Source organism: Aquarana catesbeiana, linkage group LG03 (genome assembly GCF_042186555.1).
Source record: "Aquarana catesbeiana isolate 2022-GZ linkage group LG03, ASM4218655v1, whole genome shotgun sequence".
In the NCBI taxonomy this organism is placed as follows: Eukaryota; Metazoa; Chordata; class Amphibia; order Anura; family Ranidae; genus Aquarana; species Aquarana catesbeiana.
In genome coordinates this window covers 427,892,212-427,919,769 of record NC_133326.1, presented here as the reverse complement: position 1 = coordinate 427,919,769, position 27,558 = coordinate 427,892,212, and the positions used below count along the sequence as shown (strand labels likewise).

Here is a 27,558-nt window from a genome sequence, read left to right as displayed (position 1 = left end):
GGGGACAGCTTCCCTCACCCACCCTGGCCCAGGAGAAGAAAATGGCCCGGTAGGAGGGATTCCTGCATCAACACTGTCTGTGTTGAGGGGGGAATTGAGCAAAGTTTTTTCCTGCAACCCGTGGTTGCAGGAACCCGTGGTTGCAACGATCTCTGTGTTGTCCCCATAAGTCCATTCCCCAAACAGTTAGAACACACCCAGGGAACACAGTTAACCCCTTGATTGCCCCCTAGTGTTAACCCCTTCCCTCCCAGTGTCATTTATACATTGATCAGTGCATTTTTTTAGCACTGATCACTGTAATAACGTCACTGGTCCCCAAAAAGTGTCACTTGGGGTCAGATTTGTTCGCCTCAATGTAGCAGTCCCGCTAAAAATCTCAGATTGCTGTCATTACCAGTAAAAACAATTAAAAAAAAAAGTCCATAAACCTATCCCATAGTTCTGTGAAAAGAAATAACTAAAAAGTGGACTTTGAGGGCACACAGGTATATTGTCTATAAAAGATAAAATTGTTTTATTTAGGTACAACTTTCATTAAATAGAAACAGTTGATGCATAAGATATGTAACAGAAGGTCTTTCCATATAGTAGATATTTTATACCCTACACATGATCAAAACACCATTTCATGCAGTACATAAATAGAGCATTGCACCTAAAAATGGGTGGAGAACGAATTCCCATAGAGATGTTCCAAATTCAGGGTGTAAATGAGCAGATTGGTGGGTCAAGTTGTAAATCCAGGTATGTATATTCTTAATAGCTTGACATGTTGCGCGTATGGGTACGCTTCTTTAGGAGCATAGAAGGTTCAGGTAGTAGGCAAACGCAGGATGAAAATATATATATATATATATATATATATATATATATATATATATATATATATATATATATATATATATATATATATATGTTGTCTTTACTGGTAAACACCGAAGTATAAAAAGACCAAGAATAAAGGGATAGCGCTATAAAGGCACCATAAATAGCCCGTACCCCACTGTTTGGGTTACAAAAAAGAAGGGTCTATTGTAGATGTTCATAAGTAATAATAGGTTGGTATCTTGAGGAAATAGATGCCTCCAGTCTTGAACAAACAGGCCGCATAGATGAGGTACATCTCCCCCCTGGCTGGTCAGTGTCTGCATAGTTCGTAGACACTATAACTTTTGCGCAAACCAATCAATATACGCTTATTGCTATTTTTTTTACCAAAAATATGTAGAAGAATACATATTGGCCTAAACTGATGAATACAATTGTTTTTTTATATTTTATTTTTTTTCTTAATATGCATTATAGCAGGAAGTAAAAAATATATTTTTTTTCCAAATTTGTCAGTCTTTTTTATTATAGCACAACAAATAAAAACCGCAGAGGTGATCAAATACCAACAAAAGAAAGCTCTATTTGTGGGAAAAAAAGGACATCAATTTTGTTTGGGCACAACGTTGCACAACCGTGTAATTGTCAGTTAAAGAGATGCAGTGCTGTATCGCAAAAAAAGGCCTGGTCATTAAGGAGGTAAATGCTTCCGGGGCTAAAGTTGTTAATGAACAGTCAATAACTAGCTGAAAAAAATGACACTAAGGCTACTATCACACTGAGGCACTTTGCAGGCACTATAGTGCTAAAAATAGCGCCTGCAAAGCGCCCTGAAAGAGCCGCTCAATTCACTCCAATGTGAAAGCCCCGTGAAAGCTTTCACACTGGATCGGTGCGCTTGCTTGCAGGACGGTCAAAAAAGTCCTGCAAGCTGCATCTTTGCAGCGCTATAGGAGCGGTGTATTCACCGCTTCTAAAGCGCCTGTTCCCATTGAAAACAATGGGGCAGCGCTGCAAACCACCGGCAACGCGCCACTGCAGTGGCGCTTTGCGGGCGGTTTTAACCCTTTTTCTGCAGCTAGTGGGGGTTAAAACTGCCCCGCTAGTAGCCGAATAGCGCCGCTAAAATGACGGTAAAGCAGCGCTAAATATAGCGCCACTTTACCGCCGGTGCCTACCCACCCCAGTGTGAAAGTAGCCTTAGCTTATGGCTGCAGGCATGAGCTAGTTTTAACTACTTCAAATCCAGGATGTTTAAAAATGACCTGAGGACATAAGTGGTTAGATATTGACACTTACTGAAAAGCTGATTGCAGTCTTAGCTTGCTTGTATCTTTTCTCTTAGGCCCCATTCACACCTCAGCATTTTGTAGCTTGAAGTGCGATGCTCCAAAACGCTGGAGGAGAAAAACAGCAATTCTCTATAGCAGGGGTCAGCAACCCATAGATCGCGATCTACCAGTAAATTTGATTCAAAACATTTTTTTAATTTTTTTATTTATTGGATATGTTTTAAGGCAGAAAGTAAAAAAATATTGTGTTTTTTTTTCAGAATTGTCTGTCTTTTTTCCCTTATATCGCAAAAAATAAACTGTGGTGATCAAATACCACCAAAAGAAAGCCCTATCTGTGTGAAAAAAATGCTATATAATGATATAATGATATATTTAATTTGGGTACATGAAGAGGGTAAAATCTTCCAGAGCTGAAATGGTCAAAGAGTGCAGCACACAAGTCACTTGACTCAAAACCCCACAGCTATTTGATAGCGGTTTTGAGCTGGAATTAATATTGTCTTGCTATATGCTTCTTACATACCTTCTCATGAGGATGAATTTAAACACATACACCACTACGTACTCTCTATTAGATATGGGCCGAACAACCCCTGGTTCAGTTCGTGGCAGAACTTTCGAACATTGCAAAAGTTTGGAACCGAATAAAGAACCCCATTGAAGTCTATGGGTGTCAGGAAGGCTCTGTCAGAATACAGAATAAGAGCCACAGAAGAATCCCTGTTCCTCGAATGCCTGGAAGAAAAGGAGCGTTAGCACTCGCTAACGTGCAAACGCATATGCACATGTGCGGAGATGTGAAACCATAAAAATGAAAAACAACAATAAAAACGAAAAATTCATTTAAATATAGTACCTGGGAGGTCCCCTTAGTCTGCCTGTAAAGTGGCACTGTATACAGTGCCTTGCAAAAGTATTCACCCCCCTTGGCTTTTTACCCAGTTTGTTACATTACAGCCTTTAGTTCAATGTTTTTTAATCTGAATTATATGTGATGGATCAGATCACAATAGTCTAAGTTGGTGAAATAAAATTAGAAAAAAAAAAATACATAAAACTATTTTACAGAAATAAAAAACTGATAATTGGCATGTGCATATGCATTCACCCCCTTTGTTATGAAGCCCATAAAAAGCTCTGGTGCAACCAATTACCTTCAGAAGTCACATAATTTGTGAAACAATGTCCACCTGTGTGCAATCTAAGTGTCACATGATCTGTCATTACATATACACACCTTTTTGAAAGGCACCAGAGGCTGCAACACCTAAACAAGAGGCACCACTAACCAAACACTGCCATGAAGACCAAGGAACTCTCCAAAAAAGTAAGGGACAATGTTGTTCAGAAATACAAGTCAAGGTTAGGTTATAAAAAAAAATCCAGATCCCTAGGAGCATCATCAAATATATCATAACCAAATGGAAAGAACATTGGCACAACAGCAAACCTGCCAAGAGACAGCCGCACACCAAAACTCACGGAACGGGCAAGGAGGGCATTAATCAGAGAGGCAGCAGAGAGACCTTAGGTAACCCTGGAGGAGCTGCAGAGTGCCACAGCAGAGACTGGAGTATCAGTAAATAGGATGACAATAAGCCTTACGCTCCATAGAGTTGGGCTTTATGGCAGAGTGGTCAGAAGAAAGCCATTACTGCCAGCAAAAAACAAAATGGCACGTTTTGAGTTTGCAAAAAGGCATGTGGAAGACTCCCAAAATGTATGGAGGAAGGTGCTCTGGTCTGATGAGACTAAAATTTAACTTTTTGGCCATAAAAGAAAACGCTATGTCTGGCGCAAACTCAACACATCACATCACCCAAAGAACACCATCCCCACAGTGAAGCATGGTGGTGGCAGCAGCATGCTGTGGGGATGTTTTTCAGCAGTCGGGACTGGGAAACTGGTCAGAGTTGAGGGAAAGATGAATGGTGCTAAATACAGGGATATTCTTGAGCAAAACCTGTACCACGCTGTGTGTGATTTGAGGCTAGGATGGAGGTTCACCTTCCAGCAGGACAATGACCCCAAACACACTGCTAAAGCAACTATTAAGCGGTTTAAGGGGAAACATGTAAATGGCCTAGTCAAAGCCCAGACCTTAATTCAATAGAAAATCTGTGGTCAGACTTAAAGATTTCTGTTCACAAGCGCAAACCATCCAACTTGAAGCAGCTGGAGCAGTTTTACAAGGAGGAATGGGCAATAATCCCAGTGGTAGGATGTGGCAAGCTCATAGAGACTTATCCAAAGCGACTTGAAGCTGTGATAGCCACAAAAGGTGGCTCTACAAAAGTATTCATTTTAGGGGGGTGAATAGTTATGCACATTGACTTTTTCAGTTATTTTGTCCTATTTGTTGTTTGCTTCACAATAAAAAAAAAACATCTTCAAAGTTGTGGGCATGTTCTGTAAATTAAATCATGCAAATCCTCAAACAATCCATGTTAATTCCAGGTTGTGAGGCAACAAAACACGAAAAATGCCAAGGGGAGTGATTACTTTTGCAAGGCACTGTAGAAAATGCTGCAGCAATAATGACAATTATAAAGTAAAAAAGCTTTCTTTATTTTGTAAACAACGGTTTGGGGAGCCAGTCTGTGTATGTAATGAGGCCAGAATTTAGTGCACTTGGAACAAGTTTAGAGATTTTTTTTTACATAAATTCTGGTGTCTTTCGCAGGCTTTGAATAGAAGTAACATGTGTGGAAAAATTAGTCTTTGGGTGTTGGTGGTATTTTGACACCATAACCCTATAGAGGTACTCTTGATGAAAGCAAGAATTGGCCTTGCTGACAAAAATTGAAATGATTTTCAACTATCAAACAGGTGCGGAAAAAAATACACCAAAAAATTTCTTCCAGATGAAATCAACACCCACAAAGCTAGGCAGCCTAGACAGTCTTTCAGGGATTCCAGATCCAGAAAGCACCTAATCAGTGACATCAGCATCAGGGGCTTGACAGCTGCTGCTAATCCAGGGCTGTCAGCCAGTCCACGGAGTGTCACAAAACCAGCACCCAATGCCCGTTCGCAAAGCACGCTGGATGCAGGGCAGCCCAGCAGCTCAATTGCATACTGAGCAAGTTCCGGCCAGTGGTCTATTGTCATTCCACGCAGAGTCTGCTCCAGCAGGAACACAATAGGGATCTTGTCAGTGACGCATGCATTGTCATGGCTTACCATCCTTGTCGCCTCCTCAAATGGTGACAGTACAGTGCATGCATCCTTTATCAGAAGCCATTGGCTTGGGGAAAAAAAAGCAGAGCCAGCCTGAGCCTGTCGTTGTGCCATACTGACACAGGTACTCGTTGACGACCCTCTGCTGCCTGTGCAGCCATCTGCATAGCAGACTGGGGTGTTTAAGATGTGCTGTTCAAGCTCTTTTGAAGAAGCACAAAAAAACTGCCAACGGTGAGGACCGTAGATGTAGTAGTCGGCCAAGGAAACTTAATGCAGCAGATGAAAGACACATCATACTTATTTCCCTGCAACAATAGAAGATGTCCAGCTGTGCCATCAGAACAGAACTGGTGGAAACCAGTGGGACCCAGGTACACCCATCTACTATCTGGAGAAGTCTGGCCAGAAGTGGTCTTCATGGAAGAATTGCAATTAAAAAGCTATACCGCCAACGTGGAAACAAGGCTAAGTGACTCAACTATGCATGAAAACATAGGAACTGGGCGTGCAGAAAAATGGCAGTAGGTGCTCTGGACTGATGAGAATGTGAAATATTTGGCTGTAGTAGGAGGCAATTTGTTCACTGAAGGGCTGTAGAGCGGTACAAGAATGAGTGTTTGGGACTGAATTTCTGAAAATGGAGTTGAAGATTTGGTTAGGATCAACGGTGTTCTCATTGCTGAGAAATACAGGAAGGTACTTATCCATCATGCCATACCATTAGGGAAGCGTATGACAGGCCCCAAATTTATTCTGCAGCAGGACAACAACCGCAAACATACAACCACAAAAATGTGATTTAGAGCTACCTTTAGCATAAAGCAGAACAAGGAGTCCTGGAAGTGATGTTTTGGCACCCCCACAGAGCCCTGATCGCAACATTATTGAGTCTGTATGGGATTGCCTGAGAAGACAGAAGGATTTGAGGCAGCCTACAGCCATAGAAAATCTGTGATTAGTGCTCAAAGATGTTTGGTACAACTTATCTGCTGAGTTTCTTCAAAAACTGTGTGCAAGTTAACCTAGGAGAATCGATACTGATTTGAAAGCAAAGGGAGGTCAAACCAAATATTGATTTGGATTTCTCTTATGTATCTCTTTTACTTACCATTTTGTTAATTATTAAAAAAAATATATACACTTCTATTTCTAAAAGTATTCTTAATTTACAGCATTTTTTCACACCTGCCTATACTTTTGACAATATACACTATATTGTCAAAAGTATTGTGACGCCTGCCTTTACACGCACATGAACTTTAATGGCATCCTAGTCTGAGTTTGCAGCTATAACAGCTTCAACTCTTCTGGGAAGGCTATTAGCAAGGTTTAGGAGTCTGTCTATGGGAATGTTTGATCATTTTTCTAGAAGCGCATTTGTGAGCTCAGGCACTGATGTTGGACAAGAAGGCCTGGCTCGCAGCCTCCGCTCTAATTCATCCCAAAGGTGTTCTACCGGGTTGAGGTCAAGACTCTGTGTAGGCCAGTCAAGTTTCTCCACCCCAAACTCGCTCATTCATGTCTTTATGGACCTTGCTTTGTGCACTGGTACACAGTCATGTTGGAACAGGAAGGGGCCATCCCCAAACTGTTCCCACAAAGTGGGAGCATAAAATCGTCCAAAATGTCTTGGTATGCTGACACCTTAAGAGTTCCCTTCACTGGAACTAAGGGGCCAAGCCCAACCTCTGAAAAATAACCCCACACCATAATCCCCCCTCCACCAAATTATTTGGACCAGTGCACAAAGCAAGGTCCATAAAGACATGGATGAGCGAGTTTGGGGTGGAGAAACTTGACTGGGCTACACAGAGTCCTGACCTCAACCCGATAGAACACCTTTGGGATGAATTAGAGCAGAGACTGCGAGCCAGGCTTTCTCTTCCAACATTAGTGTCTGACCTCACAAATGCACTTCTGGAAGAATGGCCAAACATCCCCATAGACACACTCCCAAACTTTGTAGACAGCCCTCCCAGAACAGTTGAAGCTGTTATAGCCCTACAGACTTATGCCCCGTACACACGGTCGGATTTTCCGACGGAAAATGTGTGATAGGACCTTGTTGTCAGAAATTCCGACCGTGTGTAGGCTCCATCACACATTTTCCATCGGATTTTCCGACACACAAAGTTTGAGAGCAGGATATAAAATTTTCCGACAACAAAATCCGTTGTCGGAAATTCAGATCGTGTGTACACAAATCCGACGGACAAAGTGCCACGCATGCTCAGAATAAATAAAGAGATGAAAGCTATTGGCCACTGCCCCGTTTATAGTCCCGATGTACATGTTTTACGTCACCGTGTTCAGAATGATCGGATTTTCCGACAACTTTGTGTGACCATGTGTATGCAAGACAAGTTTGAGCCAAGATCCGTCGGAAAAGATCCTAGGATTTTGTTGTCGGAATGTCCGAACAAAGTCCGACCGTGTGTACGGGGCATAAGGCTCCATGCACACTGGCTTAAAAAACATTGCTTCTACATGAGTTTTGTGTTCTGCCTGTAGAAGCTACCCAATGTTATCCTATGTGTCCACGCACATTAGAACGATTACAGGCATATTTTGAGCTCAACGTTTAGAGGCAGGAAAAAAACCCTTCTGGTTCGTGTTTCTGATTGGAGCTTACTGGCAGAAAAAATAAAACTCTCCTAAACTCGTCTAGACTTTGTATGAAAAATGCTCTATATGAGCGTTTTTTACTCCCAAGCGAACAGATTAAATTGGCCCTAAAATATGTATGTGAGTTAGGGGCCTTAGATTGTAAGCTTCTTGAAGGCAGGAACTGACATAAATGTATAATAATAATGTAAAGTGCAGCATAAATTGAAGGTGCTATAAAAATACCTAAATTAACGAAAATAAAGATATGTTTTGCTAACCTGTATTAAATAGAGTATTTTCAGGGTTTTTTGATGTGACAACTGAAGCTCTTATATTTCTTAGCAATAACTGGCAAATATAATTTCACTAGACTTCCAGGGGTTACCCTTCCTTGAACCTTTGCAGGAGCCAGAATGGGCTCCATCCACTGTCAGCACTCTAGCAGCAGCTGCGGATACACTGACCACATACCCCCTCCCTATCGAGCTTGAGCAGCCCACACACTTTTCCAGGTCAAAATTTCACTAGTGTCAGCTAAAATTGGCAGATATTGGGAGGAAATTTGAAATACTTTCGATGCGTGTGGTCCCGGTAGATATTTTGAAAAAGACATGCAATTCACTTTACCTTAAAACAGGTTATTTGTTTTGTTAATATTTGAGACTGTTATTGTTCATAATTGACTGGTTGTCATTGTTTAAAAAAAGGTAATTTTGGCTAATGATCGTTGAGGCTAGATGTTGGTAGAATAGGCAGCTAGGACAGGTAGTTATTTTGTTGTACAGGCTGGGCCCAGACTATGCAAAGGATGTGTATGTAAGACTTACCCCTACAAGTTGATGAAACTATGTTTTTCAAAATTTTTGTTCCTGATTTTGTTGGGTGGTGTATGTGGTTTTGAAGAAGAACATTTAATATATTTTCATTTTCTTCCTCATTTACTATATTCATGGAAATTCTTTGTTTCAGTACATGATCTGCAAAAACATAAAACAAACATTTTGATCCTAAGATATATACATAAAATGGGACTTATTTATAAAAGCTGGAGAAAAGAAAAATGTTGGTACTGTCCAGAGAATTTTATTTTTTAATCCACTTTAGAAAATAACAGCGATAAAGGATGGGTGTTGCTTTGTCTCTATGAGAAAACAAATGCAAATATTAAAAAATTGATTCATTATCAAGAAGAGTGCCGATTTGGAAACCTTTTTGCATTTAAATATTAGGTAGAACAATAAAGTTAGAGAAAGTAAACATTTCTAACTGTTGTCAGTTTGTGAATCCGTTATGGGTTCCAACTTTGTTGGGTTCAGATCTATCACTTTTGACATTTAAAATATTAAAATATAAACACGTGACCCATGCAGATAAAGTACCAGCCTGATGCTAATGGGCACAAGATACTTCAGGACTACCTATAGTGGGGTAATTGAAAAAGTCTATGTGCAACTTACCAACCACATGTTTAAGTAAGCAAAGTTTTACCTCCTGTCCCAGGTATTTAGTTAATACCTCTTACCTATTTACTGTATTATGAATTTGAAAAACATTATCAAAACAAGCCTAAAAAAGTACCCTCAGTTCCTCACTTTGAAATTTGTGACATTTCCAGTTACATTTCCCAAGAATAACCCAGTTTATCAGGGCTGGAGGTAGCAAACTGCATGCAGAATATTCTCATATCAGATCAGGTGACAAATGTGCTGTGTACCTATTGGAAGCCTCAGTCTTAGATTCCTGGACTGTTTTTTCTATGTACACACTTTTTAAATAAATGTTTCCCACATGTGAAGCACTACTATGGCTCTTATGTGTTAGTTTTCCTAGTTTTCCAAGTTAAAAATTAAAATGAGACTTTTTTTCAACATACAATACCTATTATTTCTTTAAATGTACACTTCTCTGTATCCAGTAAAATAATTCCCTTCTCAAAGCATGTTCTTAGCTCAAATAAACTATGTAAAGTTAGTGTGGTAACATGAGGTTTGCTCCATCTCTCTCCTCCATCTTCAATTTTCTCTTCAAATCTAATCCACCTGCAAAAAATGTAAACACAGTATGAAATTATGACTACATTAACCTCTTCCAGTCTGGCCAATGTAGATATACAGCCAGGTGGGAGCAGCGCCAATGCAGGTGGACATACCAGTACGTCCTCCCACATCGCCTGCTCTTGTGTGCTCTCACCAGCGTGCAGTGACAAGATCTGTGACCACTGTTTGTGGACACAGTGGATCACAGATCTGTGTACAGGGGCACTGTGATTGGCCTGGTACCTATTTTATCACTGTGGCCAATCACTGCAACTTTTTTTCATACCATTAACAGAGCAAGTACAGTGTCACTATGGCGGCTGAGGAGGTGATCACGTACAATGGTTGCCTGCTCTGATGTCACCATACAGTTGATTTAATTAGTCAGCAAATGAGCTCACTTCAATGGATTATGACTACTTTTAGTCAGAGACTTTAAGTCGCAGTCAGTCAAAAATAGTCATGATTCCAAATTTACGACCATCTAAATGAGTTCCCCTCTTAGAACCAGGTGCACAGCAGAGAAAAATCTTGTTTAAAACACAATCTCAAGCAATGTATACTATTTATACATTTGTTGAACATTTTAAAGAATAGCTATTTTAAAATAATTCTAAATTTGTCTGTATAAAGTGATATATTTTAAAAAATCCAAACAGGCATTGACTTCTCCTAGTTCAAACATCTCAGTAGTGATACAACTGAGCCAGCCCAGACCAGAAAAACTACAACTTGCCTTCCCTTGGTTGTTTTTTTTTTTTTTTTTTAAGTGCTATAGTAAATACCAGTGTTTGCAAGCCTGGAAATGTGGGAACCTGTTTTTGCTAATGCCTGATTAACCATTTCCCGACCAGCTGCCGCAGTTTTACTGCTGCAGAATGGCATGGGTGGGCGAAACGTGCCGATGCTTGTGGCCGCGATGATCGCCGGCCGCTCGCTAACGCGGGCATGAGAGGCAGAACAGGGATGTGTGTGTGTAAACACACACACATTCCTGTTCTGTAAGCTGAGGAGAGGCAGATCGTGCGTTCCTAAGGCTCCATTCACACTAACGCGTTTTTTGATGCATTTTGCATTTTGCAGAAATGCATGGGAATTTTTTAACATGGGTTCCTATGGAACATGTTCACATCAATGCTTTTTTGTATCTCTGCGTTTTTGGAAAGGGTCGGGGACTTTTTTTCATGCAAAAAGCAGCGTTTTGCATGTAATGGATTTCAATGGACAAGCATCAAAAACGCAAGTGCACCGTTTTTGCAGCGTTTTTGGTGCGTTTTTGCCGCGTTTTTGCCGTTTTTTTTTTTTTTTTTGTAATTTTTTTTTAAGACTGTAAAAAAAAATGAAAAAAAAAAAACGCAAAACGCAAATCGCGGCAAAAATGCCGCAAAAACGCTACAAAAACGCTGCTCAAAAACGTGCCAAGCATGAAAAAAAAACCTCCAAAAACGCTCAAAAGCAACATGCATAGGTGTGAATCGAGCCTAATAGCTAGGAACCACGGTCTGTCATCTCCTATAGTCAGTCCCCTCCCCCCACAGTTAGAACACACAGTCAGGGAACACAGTTAACCCCTTGATCGCCCCTTAGTGTTAACCCCTTCCCTGCCAGTGAGATTTACACAGTAATCAGTGTATTGTTATAGCACTGATCACGGTATAATTGTCAATGGTTTCAAAAATGTGTCAAAAGTGTCCGATGTATCCGCCAGTCCTGATAAAAATCACAGATCGTCGCCATTACTAGTAAAAAAAAAATAATAATAAAAATGCCATAAATCTTTTCCCTATTTTGTAGACGCTATAACCTTTGTGCAAACCAATCAATATACGCTTGTTGCGATTTTTATTACCAAAAATAATTAGAAGAATACATATCGGCCTAAACTGAGAAAGAAATTTGCTTTAAAAAAAAAAATATTGTGTTTTTTTCAAAATTGTCGCTCTTTTTTTGTTTATTGCGCAAAAAAGAAACCGCAGAGATGATCAAATACCACCAAAAGAAAGCTTTATGTGTGGGAAAAAGAGGACGTCAATTTTGTTTGGGTACAGCGTCACCACGCAATTGTCCGAATCGCAAAAAATGGCCTGGTCATTGAGCAGCCAAATCTTCTGGGGCTGAAGTGGTTAATAAGCAGGCTAACATATATATATATATATATATATATATATATATATATATATATATATATATATATATATATTTTTTTTTTTTTAACCAGTTGCCGACCAGCCATCGCAGTTATACTGTGGCAGGTTGGCTCGGCTGTGCAAATCGCTTTAGCTGTACGTCGTGTGCGCCCCCTCCGTCCCTACGGCGACCGGATTTGTTACAGAACCAATCGATCTACAGGCCCAGGCTGATCGGTTCTGGCGAATTAAATGCCTCCTCAGCCTGTGTAATGTAAACACAGGCAGAGGAAATTATGTAATTTGCCCTCGTGGAGCCCTTTTCAGCGCGAGAGGAGATGACCTCCATAGTAAGTACACCAAGCACTACGCTAGCACCAGTACACATAGGCACTTTTCATCCCCGGATCATCCCTGATCGCCCCCCCAGTTAACCCTTTCACTTCCTGTCACAGTGCCACCAAGTGCAGTTTTCAGATTTTTCACTGATCACTGTACTGGTGTCACTGTGACATTAGTATAGTGACAAGATCACTGTATTTGTGTCACTTGAGACTCTAAACAGCGTTAGGGCAGTTAGCGGTAGTCCCAGATAGGTTTAGGGTACCCGCCATATAGTCTCTAATAAAGGTTTAACCCCTTGATCACCCCAGTTAACCCTTTCACCCCCTGTCACTGTGGCATTAATATAGTGTACAGATTTTTTTTTCTGATCACTGTATTAGTGTCACGGGTTAGCTAGTTAGCATCAATTAGGAGTCAGCGTCAGTTAGCTTCAATCCCAGACAGCGTCAGATTTGAACCCTTTGATTACCAGTAGCGCTAACACACACCATACACCTCCCTTACTTGTATAGTGTTTAAACAAATCAATATCTTTTATCTGATCAGATCTATACTAGCGTCTCCCAGTAGTAGTGTTCCCAAAAATACAGCGTTAGCAGGATCAGCCCAGACACCTGCCAGCACCTGCGTTTAGCGCCAGCCCAGCCCACCCAAATGCAGTATCAATAGATCACTGTCACTTACAAAACACAGCACACAAAACTGCAGCGTTAGCAGAGTCACACCTGATCCCTGCTAGCACTATCAGTTCATTTTTCTGTAGCGATTCAAGCAGTCGCTGACAACCACAAGTGCTCTTTTGCCTGTGAGTCACACTAGCTGTACCTATAAATTTAGTGGCCAAAATGTCCAAACACAGGTACACTAGTGAAGAGGCCTACACGTTGCTGAGTGAAAGGGTCTTGTAAAAGCCCACCCGGGTTCACATTGGTACGATTTGACATGTCAAATCACATGTCACATTGGCAGCAATTGCCAGAAATGCTAATCATTGCAACGCTGCATTTGCGGCGCCGCACTGATTTCAAGTCATTTCTGTACTACTTTTTGCGATCTTGGGCTGCGATTTACATTGACATCTGTACAGAAACCTGCATAGATGTCTCTGAAATCATGCCCGAAATCAGGACTGACATGCGGGAGTGAAATTTTGCGAGTTCAGTTGAACTCGCACGGCTTCATTCCCGCAGCTCAGTGTGAATCTGGGCTAATCTCTACACTGCTTTGTGCGATGTTATTGGAACCTAAGACTGAATTGCTCCTTTAAATGTATTATTTTGCTTAGCAGTAAGGTTTAAATATATTGTTGCTTAACAAGTAAGCTTGCGCTGAAATTGAAACTCGATATGATGAACTTGCATATGTAACCAGACAGTGTGTCTGGGCTGACAGGAAATCACAGGGTTTTTTTTTTTTCATATATTCTAAGTGACATAATAGTTTGCTTAGCTACAGATATGTAAAGAAATTCTAAATATATGTATCATTATAATTGGTTAATTGAATAAGTAAACATGTCATTTGAACATGTACCCCTTATTGGTGGAAAATAATTAATAACGCCCATCTCATCCTGTGTATTTAAGATTCTGTACAAGCCAAAAATAAAAGAACAGTGTGTAGACTTGATCTGTGTTGGTCGTTATTATTATATACGCTGTTCCTTGCGCAGATTTGGGTGTGGCTTATGGAGTGAGGCCGGCAATAAGGTAATGTAATTAGACGATAATAAGGTGATAGTCAGGACTAGTTGTTATAGGTTAAAGGAGTATCCTAACAATTTATTGGTGTCAGAATTTAAAATACGCAGGAAAATAGATAATATGTTTAAATAGATTAAGAAGTACCACTGGTATCTGGGCTCGTGGTAGATTTAATAGGGACCTAGAGTATTTTTTGTTGGAAGGGGGTGCAGCCGCTGAGGTGTTGTTTAACTACTAAATTGCACCTGGGTTGCCCCCCCCCCCCCCCAATAGGACAGACGCCTCCAGAAGAAGTTGTGTACTGTTTGGTGTGGCAGCCTGGGGCACTGTTGGGTACTGATAGGTGGCACTGGTAGGTGGCACAGTGGGCACTGGCAGCTGACACTGGTGGGCACAGAAAATGCAGCTGCGGCTTTCTGTGTGAGGGACCAATGTCCCTCTGACAGAAGCCGGTGATCGGCTTTTTTTCCCAGGTTGTGTTGTGCCCAGGTTGGCCTTAAGCATTTCGGGAACGCTGTGAATAAGTGTACACACCCATTGGTAGCATTGGTGTTCATGGGTAAGGTAAGAACCCCGGGCAGGTAGGGATTTAGTCATAAAAATAGACAAAAGTAAATTGGGAATCTCCCTTACTCACACCCAGATGTCGCGAGAGTAGTAAGTGCTTTTATATGTGCATTCACATAATCTGCTAAGTTTTCTAAGCAGAAGATCTCAAATGTATCTATGGCATCACGTAAGGTGTTAAAAAGACTGAGAAAACGAAGGAAACTTTTGTTGGTATGGTGCATATGGGAGAAAGGGGTTTTAGCTGTGTGATCTAAACTTAAAGAATTAACTAACAAAAAAGATTATAACTAGAGTGACAGCAGGAATTCAAAGGGATATATTAAGGGTTAAAGAGGGTTACCTCAGCTTCAACAAGCACCAGTGCATTCTAAGATAGGGGAAGGAACAGGTATGTGAAACAGGCAAACAGTTCATAAAGAGAATGAACATTAACTACTTGCTGCCCGCGCTATAGCCGAAAGACGGCTACAGCGCAGGCCTTAATTGCCGGGAGGGCATCCATGGACGACCTCCCAAGCAAGCGGTGTCTGCGCATCCCTGCGGGTCGTGCGCGGCACGCTCTGTGATCACCGAGTTTATGAGACGAGTAAGGGGTTGATCCCGGCCCCTTACCACATGATCAGCTGTCAGCCATGTGAGGTAAACAGAAGCTCGGTAATCGGTATTTTTTTTTCCTCATGCTGTCAGCGTGAAGGGAAAAAAAGCCGATCGGAGCGTGTTGTCGGAAATTCCGACCGTGTGTGGGCTCCATCGGACATTTTCCATCGGATTTTCCGACACACAAAGTTGGAGAGCAGGAGATAAAATTTTCCGACAACAAAATCCGATCGCGTCAATTCCGACCGTGTGTGGCCTGTTCCGACGCACAAAGTGCCACGCATGCTCAGAAGAAATTCCGACACGGGACAGCTCGTTCTGGTAAACTTAGCGTTCGCAATGGATACAGCATTTTCGTCACGCTGCAATGTTAAAAATGGTTTAATACAGCGCACTCTCTTCTTCTTTATAATGTGACAAGAATTAAGTCGTTTTGCTGCTCATATTCACACACACTTCTCACAAACTTTTATTTGTGTTTTTTTAGTGGGATTCCCTGAATATATTGTTATTAGTTGTCACATCTGACAGTTTTATATTTTTTAATTTTTTTTTTATTTTGGATTTTAAGCCTTTTTTTTTTCTTTAATGTTTGGATTTTTTCCAAGGCTGATCTTTGTTCAATGTTATTTTTATTTTTACTCCAGAATATTTTTGTGTGTGTTTTGTGTGTCAAGTTACCCCAACACCATTGATATCTTTTATTATTTAATCTCCAGGAGATTGTTTGGTGTTGGTGTCCCTTGTTCATTTCACATTGTATATTTGAAATGTACCTGAATCCTCACAAACCAACTGTCATTTTTGAAGTAAAACACATAGGAGAGTATAATTCAAAACAAAAATCCTTTATTAAGGGCTCAGAACCAAACAAAGAGGGAGGCAACACTGGATCAACATGCGAGATTAGCGAAGCCTGGGACCCCCACGGCAGACATCAATTCTTCAACATCAAAACTGGTGGCCTGAGGAGTCCATATGTAAGGGAGTGCAGTCTGGTCCGGGATTCACAGAGACTCGGATAGCAGCAGATGACATTCTGTGTCCCCAAGCTGTGGTACCACAAGAGGCTGCATTTTTTGGCCGACCAGACTGGATCCAGGGTCCTCACTTTCTGGTCTTCCTTTCACGCTTCATTCCGGGCTGTGGCTGTGCAGTTGGAGATGTGGCAGGAGGAGGAGTAGGACCTGGAGGAGGAGGACCTGCAGGAGGAGGAGGACTGGGAGGACCTGGAGGAGGAGGAGGAGGACCTGCAGGAGGAGGAGGAGGAGGAGGACCATCCCAAAGATGTGTGTGAGGTGTAATTTGGCCCCTCATACCTTTCTCTAGAGCCTCCGATATGAGGGCCTCACACAAGACTTTTTGGCCCTCCTCCATCCTCTGCATTTTATATGCTATGAAGGCAGCAATGTTCTCCTGCATGGTGTGGGGTGCTCCCAGGACCTCTGTAGCCCTCCAAAAGAATGCTATAGCCGCCTCCTCTAGGGTACTCGTCCTACTGCCACTTTCTCTTTTCAGGGGGGGTGGAGGGACCTTGATATCAGCCAGCCGGCTCGGCCCAGCCACCTCCTGGCTGAGACTTCCCTGTGTATGAAAAAGGGACATGGTTTTAGTTTTTGCTTCATCAATCACAATCCTAAATTAGTACTCCCAACTAACATCTAGTTAACATCATTGATTGGACAAGCAGAAATATTTAGAGGAATGCTATACCTGGCTCAATCTGGGCTCCTCCACATGTGGCCTGGAAGGCCCAGGTTGGGCATCAGAAGCCTCAGCCGGGGGGGAAGGAAGCGTGGAAGGAAGACTGGAGAGGGATGGCCTGGGTTCATTCTGGCCTGCCAGAAAGTGCACCTGTCGTAGTACAACATCCTGGGGACATAGATGTCATCTGCTGCTCCGGATCTCTGTGAATCCAGGACCTTCTTGCGCTCCCTTAGATATGTGCTCCTCAGGCCACCAATGAAAATCTTTAAATAAGTGATGTCTGCCGTGGGGATCACCTGCTTCACAATTTCACACAATTGCTCCAGTGCTGCCTTCCTCTTTGCTTGGTTCTTGAAATGGGGGTGGTTAATCTCCCACAGACAGGGCAGCTCCCTTAGCATATCTATGAATACTGACATGAAGTCATTATCTTTCATTAAGATATCCATGTTCACTGCAAGACACAACACAAGACAAAGCCTAATGTCAGACAAAACTCTCCTAATCTTGTTACAATATAGGCCTCAATCTAGAAGCAGTATAGGCACAAGTTTGTCTCTTACCTTCGTTCTTACGATCGGCGCGTCCAATGCTCCTTCCTCCGCTCACAGATCGTACGTAATACGCACGTGTGTTACGCTTTATACACACTGCGCATGCGTGTAACTCCGCCCGCCCCTGACGTTCTTTCTAGTGTATTCCCCGCCCCTTTTCGTTCGGCGCAGTGGGTGAAGAGCACATGGCGGAGTTACAGCAGGTGCGTGCTAATTCTAGCAACGAGGAGGAGGAGGAGGAAAGCCCGGATCCAGGCACGTCCCGATCCAGAAGGAGACGTTTTAAGGCCACGAATATGTCGTTTGGGGAGACGTTGGAGATGGTCGACATCATGAAGAAGTCCGACTATGACGGAAAATATGGGCCTTACCCCAACCCCAACATCCGAAAGGCCAAGATCATGGCGAAAGTGGTCAGGAGTCTTGAGAGGAATTTCAGGGTACGAAGATCAAAAGATCAGCTCAGGAAGCGGTGGTCGGACCTGAAGTTGAGAGAGCCAGAGCAGTACCGAAAGATCCGGAGAGTGCTGCAAAAAAGTAAGTAGTTGTGCTGTGTTCCTATTCTTTCTGTCTTTATTCCGTTCGTTCTGCTCCATATGCTTTTATTAATTGTAACGTTTAAAAAGGTCAACTTTAATGTTCATGGGCCCATTATTCGTTCGTATCAAACATTTTTCTTTCGGCCTCTAGAACACCATTGTTTAGGCCATATGCATTTTCACACATTTTTGGGGGCCTACTTGGATGCCAAATATTTGTTTGTGTAGATGGATTTGTTACTAGAATGAAATGCAAACTAGATTGTGTGTAAGGAGAGGACACTGAGCAGCTGTTTTCACATCTGGACACTGGAGCACTAGTGTGGGACACAAGAACACCATTTTTATTAGGGGGGCCACACAGGTGCTCCAGTGTATACTATAGGGGGGTCTCCATCTGTGAAGCTTGTACCAAACAGGTAAAGTATTGCAGCTTGACAAAGGACACTAAAAAAGATACATCTTGGAACTCGGCTAAAATAGACAATTGTACCCCACTTCCAAGCAATGTTTCCTATTTCTAGTTCTGCCATCAAATATCTGTGTGCTAAGTATACCATTTTTGTTTTACATAGGGGAGAAAAGACTCGGAGGACACCCCTCATCCCAGGAGACCAGAGCCCCCCCCTCTGGAAGAAGGGGAAATACCAACCCAAGAAGCTGAGCAGGAGGAAGAAGAAGATGTGGTGGAGATTGGCACCACAACAGGTGAGTGTCTGCGACCACAGGCTCAGGTAAAAGAGATGGATTTTGGCAGATTTTTGAGACCTTTTTTTTGTTCTTTATCTCTTTTTAGGTGATCGTGATCCAGAACGCTTTACATCTGAAAGTGCCTAGATACTCATCGGGGAGATCATGGGGTGTAATCTCCAATTGCAAAACATCCAGCAACAAATCAGTGATGTTATTAAAAAAAATAATAACATCATTGATGTTTTGGGGCGAATTTAAACCCCACAAAATCACCTGTTTTATCTTACGAAAATTTTTACAATGTTTAGAAAAGCCAACATGTGCTATCTGCCATCACGGGAGATCAATGGACGCGTTTTGGGGGTGCAACCCCTTCCTCAATTATAAAGTCGCATTGAGGAAGGGCTTGCTCCCCCAAAACACGTCCCTTGATCCCCCCTGATGGCAGATAGCACATGTTGACATTCGTAAATTGGTGTGCATCTTCCAAATTTGGCTTTTCCAGGGGTGATTTCCCCCCATCTGAACGCTATATCAAACACAGTTCCTAAATACTCATGTCTGATATAGCCTTCAGGTTTTACCATATGTGAACTTTGTAGGTTCAAGTTTTTTGGCTTTCTTGTTGGTTTTACACAGGCCTGTTTTATCTGAAATGGATATTTCGATTTTTGAGAATGCTACTGCAAACATTGTTATAAAACAAACATGTTGGTTTGTTTTAAAAACCTTTGGGAAATGCACATGTGATTGTGCAGGTATAAAAAAGTGCCTTACTCAAGAATGTGTGGATTATTGTCTCAACACTACAACACTTTTGGGGTGATGTAATTGCTGTTTTATGCAAAAATGGGGGTTATTTTCTAAGGGCAAATACACTTTGCACTACAAGTGCAGGTTCAGTGCAGTTGCAAGTGCACTTGTAGTGAAATGTGTTTTGGCATTTAGGAAGTACCAGCCAACACTGTTTTTTATAAGGTTACCCAATCACGACATTTTCTGCACTCAACACATTTCTGTCAGGGTCAGCTAAAACAAACACAAGCAGTAAATGTCCACAAAGAATTCTTTTGGTTGTTTTTTATTTGAAAAAGGTGTCACAGATTGTCTGGCATATTGATAGCCCCTCTACCCGCAAAGAACTCCAGGTAGCGTAACCGGACATCACGGGCATTCAGGGAGGGCAAGCCAGGACGGCCACTTTCAAGCACCGTCAGTGTTGATGGATTAGGGATTCCGGCCTCAGGCCCAACTGAGCCAGCATAGTTGGCTGAATGTTTTCTTAAAAAATTATGGAGAACACAGCAGGCAAGTATTATATGGTTCAGTTTATACTCCGCCATATGGATGGGTGTCAGAAATAATCGGAACCGGCTGGCCAGGATTCCAAATGTGTTCTCCAGCACTCTTCGGGCTCTGGCCAGCCGGTAATTAAAAACCCTCCGTTCCGGGGTGAGGGTCCTCATCGGGAATGGCCGCATCAGGTGGTCCCCCAGCGCAAATGCTTCATCAGCAACGAACACAAATGGGAGACCTTCAACATTGTCCTCTGGAGGTGGCAAGTCCAAGCTGCCATTCTGGAGATGCCTGTAGAACTCCGTCTGGGCGATCACTCCACCATCGGACATCCGGCCATTCTTCCCCACATCCACATACAAGAACTCGTAATTAGCCGACACCACCGCCAACATCACTATACTATTAAACCCTTTGTAATTATAATAGTACGACCCCGAGTTGGGTGGTGGGACGATGTGGACGTGTTTCCCATCAATTGCCCCTCCGCAGTTAGGAAAGTCCCACTGCTGGGCAAAGTGGGAGGCCACAGTCTGCCATTCCTGTGGCGTTGAAGGAAACTGTTGAGGAAAAAAACAATAAACATTACTATTTTTTCTAAGATACATGGCAAGCAGATTAGACACAAACATTATGGGGCAACCTCCAGATAGCATTTACTAAGGGGAATTTAACAAGGCCAAAGTATAAGGTACACCTATCATATTCCCCCTCCCCCCCTCTCATGGGCCATTTCTAACATTATAGGGGGGGGGACTCTTGGACAGGTAACCCTCTTCACTTCATTGAGAGATGAATGCCTAAATACAGGGTATTACTTGTAACAGCCCCTCCTTAGTTACACTATTGGCAGCCCACTGGACAGGTAAGAAGTGTCATAATACAAAGATATAAATACACACAGTACACATTTGAGGACATTTGGACATTCTGCTATTACCTATCAAGATAATAATAGAATAACAAAACTTTAAACAGTACCATTGGAAAGTATACAGGCAGGCCCTTGCACTACATGCTTTGGGGAATTCATCCATACATCTGACCAGTAAAGAGATGGGTATAGTGTGTATGGGTTTGGCAAAGTCAGCAGATAGATGATTGAGGATAGAGAATTTGGATCAGCTGACTTAGCAGTTGGGGGAGGGAGGGTTAAAAAAAATTGGGGGACACCACAAAAAAACCCTCTGGCACTCTGCCTGAATTGAAATCAAAAATCACATTTCCAAACATTTTAGGGGGTGTTTGGGGTAAAGCACTACTATAGAGCTGATAAAATACATTGTTAAGTGACTACATGAGGTGAATATAGGGCAGGAGACACCATGCTGGAGAGGTTATTGAAGGGCAAATATGTATGAAAGACCTAACATAATAATTACATAACAATCCAGCATGCATGAGGACAAAGGGGACATTCACAGCATATTACAATCATGGTAATTAGGGAATGAAGGAAGAAATACAATATATTATCAAACATTCAATACAATAAAATGTGATATAAAAGGATAAAAATCTTACCTTCATATACTCCTTCTGCAGGACCTGTATGATGGCAGAACAGGTCTCTGGGATGATGATACCCATAGCCTGGGGGGAGATGCCTGTCGAGAACTTTAAGTCCTGCAGACTTCTCCCTGTGGCCAAATACCGCAAGGTAGCGACCAACCTCTTCTCCGGAGTGATGGCTTGCCTCATGCAGGTATCCTGCCTGCTGATATAGGGGGTCAGCGAAGCCAACAGACAGTGAAACACGGGTCCGTCATCCTGAGAAAGTTCCTGAAATCATCAGGATTATTCTCACGGATCTCACGGAGCAAAGGCATATGAGAGAACTGGTCACGCTGAAGCAACCAATTCTTGGTCCATGAACTCCTCCCCACCCTGTTCATGGACTGGACTTGTGTCAAGGTCAGGACCCCAATACCAAGCCCCTGCACAGCACGAACTCTACGAGGAGTACGCATACGAAACATGGCTAGAAAACGGTCGGCTGCTCAGAACGAAGTAACAGAACGCACTGAAGAACAGCAAGGCCTGTGAAGAGCGACCTGAAAAACAGCAACGAGTGGGCAAGATCGCACAGAAAACTCCGATACGAACTGACTGCACGCACTGAAGAGCAGATACAAACCCACAAGCACAAACTGAACGGCAGAAAACGATCTGAAAGCCACGAGTCTGAAAAAGCGCGAATCGTCTCTCACCAAACTTTTACTAACACGAGATTAGCAAAAGGAGCCCAAATGGTGCCGCGCTTGGTTCTGAACCGGCCTTTTCTAGTCTCGTCGTACGTGGTGTACGTCACCGCGTTGTTGGCGATCGGAAATTCCGACAACTTTGTGCGACCGTGTGTAGGCAAACAAGTTTGAGCCAACATCCGTCGGAAAAAATCCTAGGATTTTGTTGTCGGAATGTCCGAACAAAGTCCGACCGTGTGTACGGGGCATTAGATGATTATAGATAGGTGCCATTACCTTGTTATAGATTTTATTGATTCTGGGTAGTGTACTAATGATAGTGGAAGGATCCAGGTCTAGGGAGGTCTCCCCTTTACGAATATTTGTATATAGAGTATAAGTGCTCATTATGCTTGCAAGTAGTAACTGTGTAATTGTTAAGTAGATGTTTTAATGTGTTTTGATAACCCCTTAAGGGTGAAGGCATAGAATGGGCTCAAGGTTGCAAACGGAGGTGTTTTTGGGTGTGCAGGGGGGATGTGTAGAGAGTGAGTGTTTTTGCAATAAAAACACCCTACATTGTAGTCTGGGTAAAGTAAGTTGTTTAAAAAAAATAAAAGATTCTTAATGAATGTAGTATAGTAAAGTGTTTAGAAGGATTCTAGACTTGATGTTTGGGAAAATATTGCAATTAGGAATTTTGAAAGTTAAATTCTAAATGTAAATAATAATGATGTAGAGGTGTAAAGTTAAGATAAAATTTTGTTCTTTCAAGCTGGTTAAGTGAAATTGCGGAAGTTGATTTGGCTATTTTGAAACCACAAGATTTCACTGAGCGGCCTTGACTAACTGGAAATATGTCTATATATATATATATATATATATATATATATATATATATATATATATATATATATATATATATTTTTTTTTTTTTTTAGGCAAAAGATGGTTAGAGGAACAGTAGGGTCACTAGTGATATATATTTGGGTTTCACCGCCATACTTCTTAAAGGCCTGATCTGTATTTGAGCCCCTAATAATTTTTGTGGGAGTTGCCAGTGCTCACATTGATGTAAGTCTTCATGGTATTTTGTGCATCAGATTGCTGGAATTGCCCTGGACCGACACCAGTGTGTATACAGAATTCACAGCTAGGATTTGAATAGCATATCTCAACAAAATGTTTTCCTTATTTTTCGAATGAATAGCACTTAATTTGGACATATAAATTACCATTTTTGTGCTATATATTCAATATTAGAGGTTAAATAATTTAAAAAGTCCATCGTGTTAGGTAATTAGGTAATTCTTGTGAATTATTTTGTGTGCACTTCATTGTCATATGTATACATATACATACCTGTATATACAGTGGGGACGGAAAGTATTTAGACCCCCTTAAAATTTTTCACTCTTTGTTATATTGCAGCCATTTGCTAAAATCATTTAAGTTAATTTTTTTTCTCATTAATGTACACACAGCACCCCATATTGACAGAAAACCACAGAATTGTTAACATTTTTGCAGATTTATTAAAAAGAAAAACTGAAATATCACATGGTCCTAAGTATTCAGACCCTTTGCTGTGATACTCATATATTTAACTCAGGTGCTGTCCATTTCTTCTGATCATCCTTGAGATGGTTCTACACCTTCATTTGAGTCCAGCTGTGTTTGATTATATTGATTGGACTTGATTAGGAAAGCCACACACCTGTCTATATAAGACCTTACAGCTCACAGTGCATGTCAGAGCAAATGAGAATCATGAGGTCAAAGGAACTGCCTGAAGAGCTCAGAGACAGAATTGTGGCAAGGCATAGATCTGGCCAAGGTTACAAACAATTTCTGCTGCACTTAAGGTTCCTAAGAGCACAATGGCCTCCATAATCCTTAAATGAAAGATGTTTGGGACAACCAGAACCCTTCCTAGAGCTGGCCGTCCGGCAAAACTGAACTATCGGGGGAGAAGAGCCTTGGTGAGAGAGGTAAAGAAGAACCCAAAGATCACTGTGGCTGAGCTCCAGAGATGCAATCGGGAGATAAGAGAAAGTTGTAGAAAGTCAACCATCACTGCAGCCCTCCACCAGTCGGGGCTTTTTGGCAGAGTGGCCCAACAAAAGCCTCTCCTCAGTGCAAGACACATGAAAGCGTGCATGGAGTTTGCTTAAAAACACCTGAAGGACTCCAAGATGGCGAGAAATTAGATTCTTTGGTCTGATGAGACCAAGATAGAACTTTTTGGCCTTAATTCTAAGCAGTATGTATAGAGAAAACCAGGCACTGCTCATCACCTGTCCAATACAGTCCCAACAGTGAAGCATGGTGGTGGCAGCATCATGCTGTGGGGGTGTTTTTCAACTACAGGGACAGGACGACTGGTTGCAATCGAGGGAAAGATGAATGGGGCCAAGTACAGGGATATCCTGGACGAAAACCTTCTCCAGATTACTCAGGACCTCAGACTGGGCCGAAGGTTTACCTTCCAACAAGACAATGACCCTAAGCACACAGCTAAAATAATGAAGGAGTGGCTTCACAACAACTCCGTGACTGTTCTTGAATGGCCCAGCCAGAGCCCTGACTTAAACCCAAATGAGCATCTCTGGAGAGACCTAAAAATGGCTGTCCACCAATGTTTACCATCCAACTTGGCAGAACTGGAGAGGATCTGCAAGGAGGAATGGCAGAGGCAGAGGCGGCTCTCTAATTAGGCAAATAAGGCGGCCGCCTAAGGCCTCGCAATCCCAGGGGCCTCGTGGCCACCTAATATGCCTAACGCGTGTGTGGGAGATGCAGGGAATGTCCCCCGTCTGTGTCTCCGTCTTGCGTCCGGGGCCGCAACTCGTTTTCCCCACCCAGGGTCAGACTGGTCTCTCACCACTGCCCGAAGTCGGAGGGTCAGTGGGTGGAACCATGTACTCCTCTCCCCCAGCTCCTCCCTCCTGCCGTGCACCGCGGATCTCTGACTCCGGCTATGTGCAGAGCTTGGATAATGCCTGCAGTAGCTGAGCAGCTCCCCCGACTCCCCGATCTCCTCTGCAGGGTGGACGATCTGAAATGGAGGAGGACCTGTCAGAGCTGAAGCCCGGCGATCATCCAGGAGCCAGTCTGCAACTAACAGCCTCAAAGGTACAGTCCTTCCCGTGCCCGACACTGACACATCCTGACCCGTGCCGTCACCTCCTGACTGAGGGCTTCCCAAGAATTACTGTTGCCTTCCGCCCTGCCCCCTGTGACCTCACACACACTGCCCCGAGTGATGATATGCATGCAACCCGGCATATGATGCCACCTACTGACCCCATGCTATCATCATTATCCTCCTCATCCCCCTGTTCCTGGCATCCTACCTCCTGTAATACTTCCCACTGTCAGCTTCCTACCAACTTACCCCTGTCATCATCTCCATCCCTATCCTAATCCCCCTGTTCCTGGCATCCCACCACCCTACCATCATCTCTGCTGTACCCCACTGCCAGCTGATTACCACCTCACCCCCTCTCATCATCATCCCCTGTCATTATCATCACCATATACCCCCCCTCTAGCATCCACCACCCTACCCCTGTTGTACCCCACTGTCAGCTGCCTACCACCCCACGTCATCATCATCCCCCCCTGTACCCCACTTTCAGCTGCTTACCACCCCACGTCATCATCATCCCCCCCTGTACCCCACTGTCAGCTGCCTACCAACCCACGTCATCATCCCCCCCCTGTACCCCACTGTTAGCTGCCTACCACCCCACTTCATCATCATCCCCCTGTACCCCACTTTCAGCTGGCCTACCACCCCACATCATCATCATCTCCCCCCTGTACCCCACTGTCAGCTGCCTACCACCCCACATCATCATCATCACCCCCCCTCCCCTGTACCCCACTGCCGACATCCCACTCGTCAACATCCCCATCATCTCTCTGTATCCCACTTCTGGCAGCCTACCACCCCACCCCCTGTCATCATTCTCATCTTAATCCCTCCTGGTACTCCACTGCCAGCTTCCTACCACCCCACCCCCTGCCGTCATCATCCCCCCCGTACCCCAACCCTGACATCCTACCACCCTGCCTCCTGTCATCCCTATGTAACCCACCTCTAGCATCCACCACCCTACCCCTGTTATCATTATCTTTATCCCCCACCTCTAGCATCCACCACCCTAACCCCGTTATCATCATCATTCTCTTCATCCCCTGTACCCCACTGTCAGCTGCCTACCACCCCACCTCATCATCATCCCCCCTGGACCCCACTGCTGACATCCTACCAGCGCGCCTATTGTCATCAACATCCCCATCATCCCTGTACCCACATCTGGCATACTACCACCCTACCTCCTGTCATTATCATCCTCATCCCTCCTGTACCCCACCTCTGGCATCCTATCACCCTACCCCCTATCATTATAGGGGAGATATGATCTCAGCCTCTCCCCAATACTGCCACCATCACCCCAAACTGCATCCTGTCATCCAACCAACTGTACCCCAACAGTTGCATCAAACACCATAATACTGCCCTGCCACCCAGTGAGCAAACAGTGAGTGATAATGATAAGTAGTAACCCATAGCAACCAATCAGTGAGCAGTAATAATGTGCAGTAACCTATAGCAACCCTTTAGTGAGAGGTAATAATGTACAGTAACCTCTAGCAACCAATGAGTAAGCGGTAATGGCATGCAGTAACCTCTAGCAACCAATGAGTAAGCTGTAATGATGTGCAGTAACCTCTAGCAACCCATCAGTGAGTGGTAGTAAAGGTGCAGTAACCTCTAGCAATCCATCAGTGAGCTGTAATAATGTGCAGTAGCTTCTAGCAACCAATCAGTAAGCAGTAATGATGTGTAGTGACCTCTAGAAACCAATCAGTGAGCCTGGAGCAATCAGTGAGTGTGAACTAGATCTTTATGTTTATATTATTAAAGTTTTTTTTTAGATAAGCTTATTTTCATTTGTTTTTTGGGATGTTGGGATGGGAAGCGAAATTGCTAGGGGTGGGGGCCAGGAAAATGTTTGAATTATTTTTCCCATAATGGGCGTGAGTAGGGCCTCATGTCTAAGATTTGCCTAAGGCCTCACAAAGCCTGGAGCCGCCTCTGGGCAGAGGATCCCCAAATCCAGGTGTGAAAAACTTGTTGCATCTTTCCCAAAAAGACTCATGGCTGTATTAGATCAAAGGGGCGCTTCTACTAAATACTGAGCAAAGGGTCTGAATACTTAGGACCATGTGATATTTCAGTTTTTCATTTTTAATAAATCTGCAAAAATGTCAACAATTCTGT

General features: G+C 43.0%; 1 protein-coding gene across 1 annotated transcript in view; it reads right to left on the bottom strand.

Moving 5' to 3' along the window:
- The window catches only part of LOC141132416 (electrogenic sodium bicarbonate cotransporter 1-like), an 890,811-nt gene that overhangs the window by 715,710 nt on the left and 147,543 nt on the right, over positions 1-27,558 (bottom strand). The window contains exons 2-3 of the mRNA XM_073620775.1: positions 9,795-9,955; positions 8,744-8,893 (exon numbers count right to left, since the gene is read on the bottom strand). Of these exons, the coding sequence (XP_073476876.1) occupies positions 8,744-8,893; positions 9,795-9,955 (311 nt within the window). The remainder of the gene's footprint in view (positions 1-8,743; positions 8,894-9,794; positions 9,956-27,558) is intronic.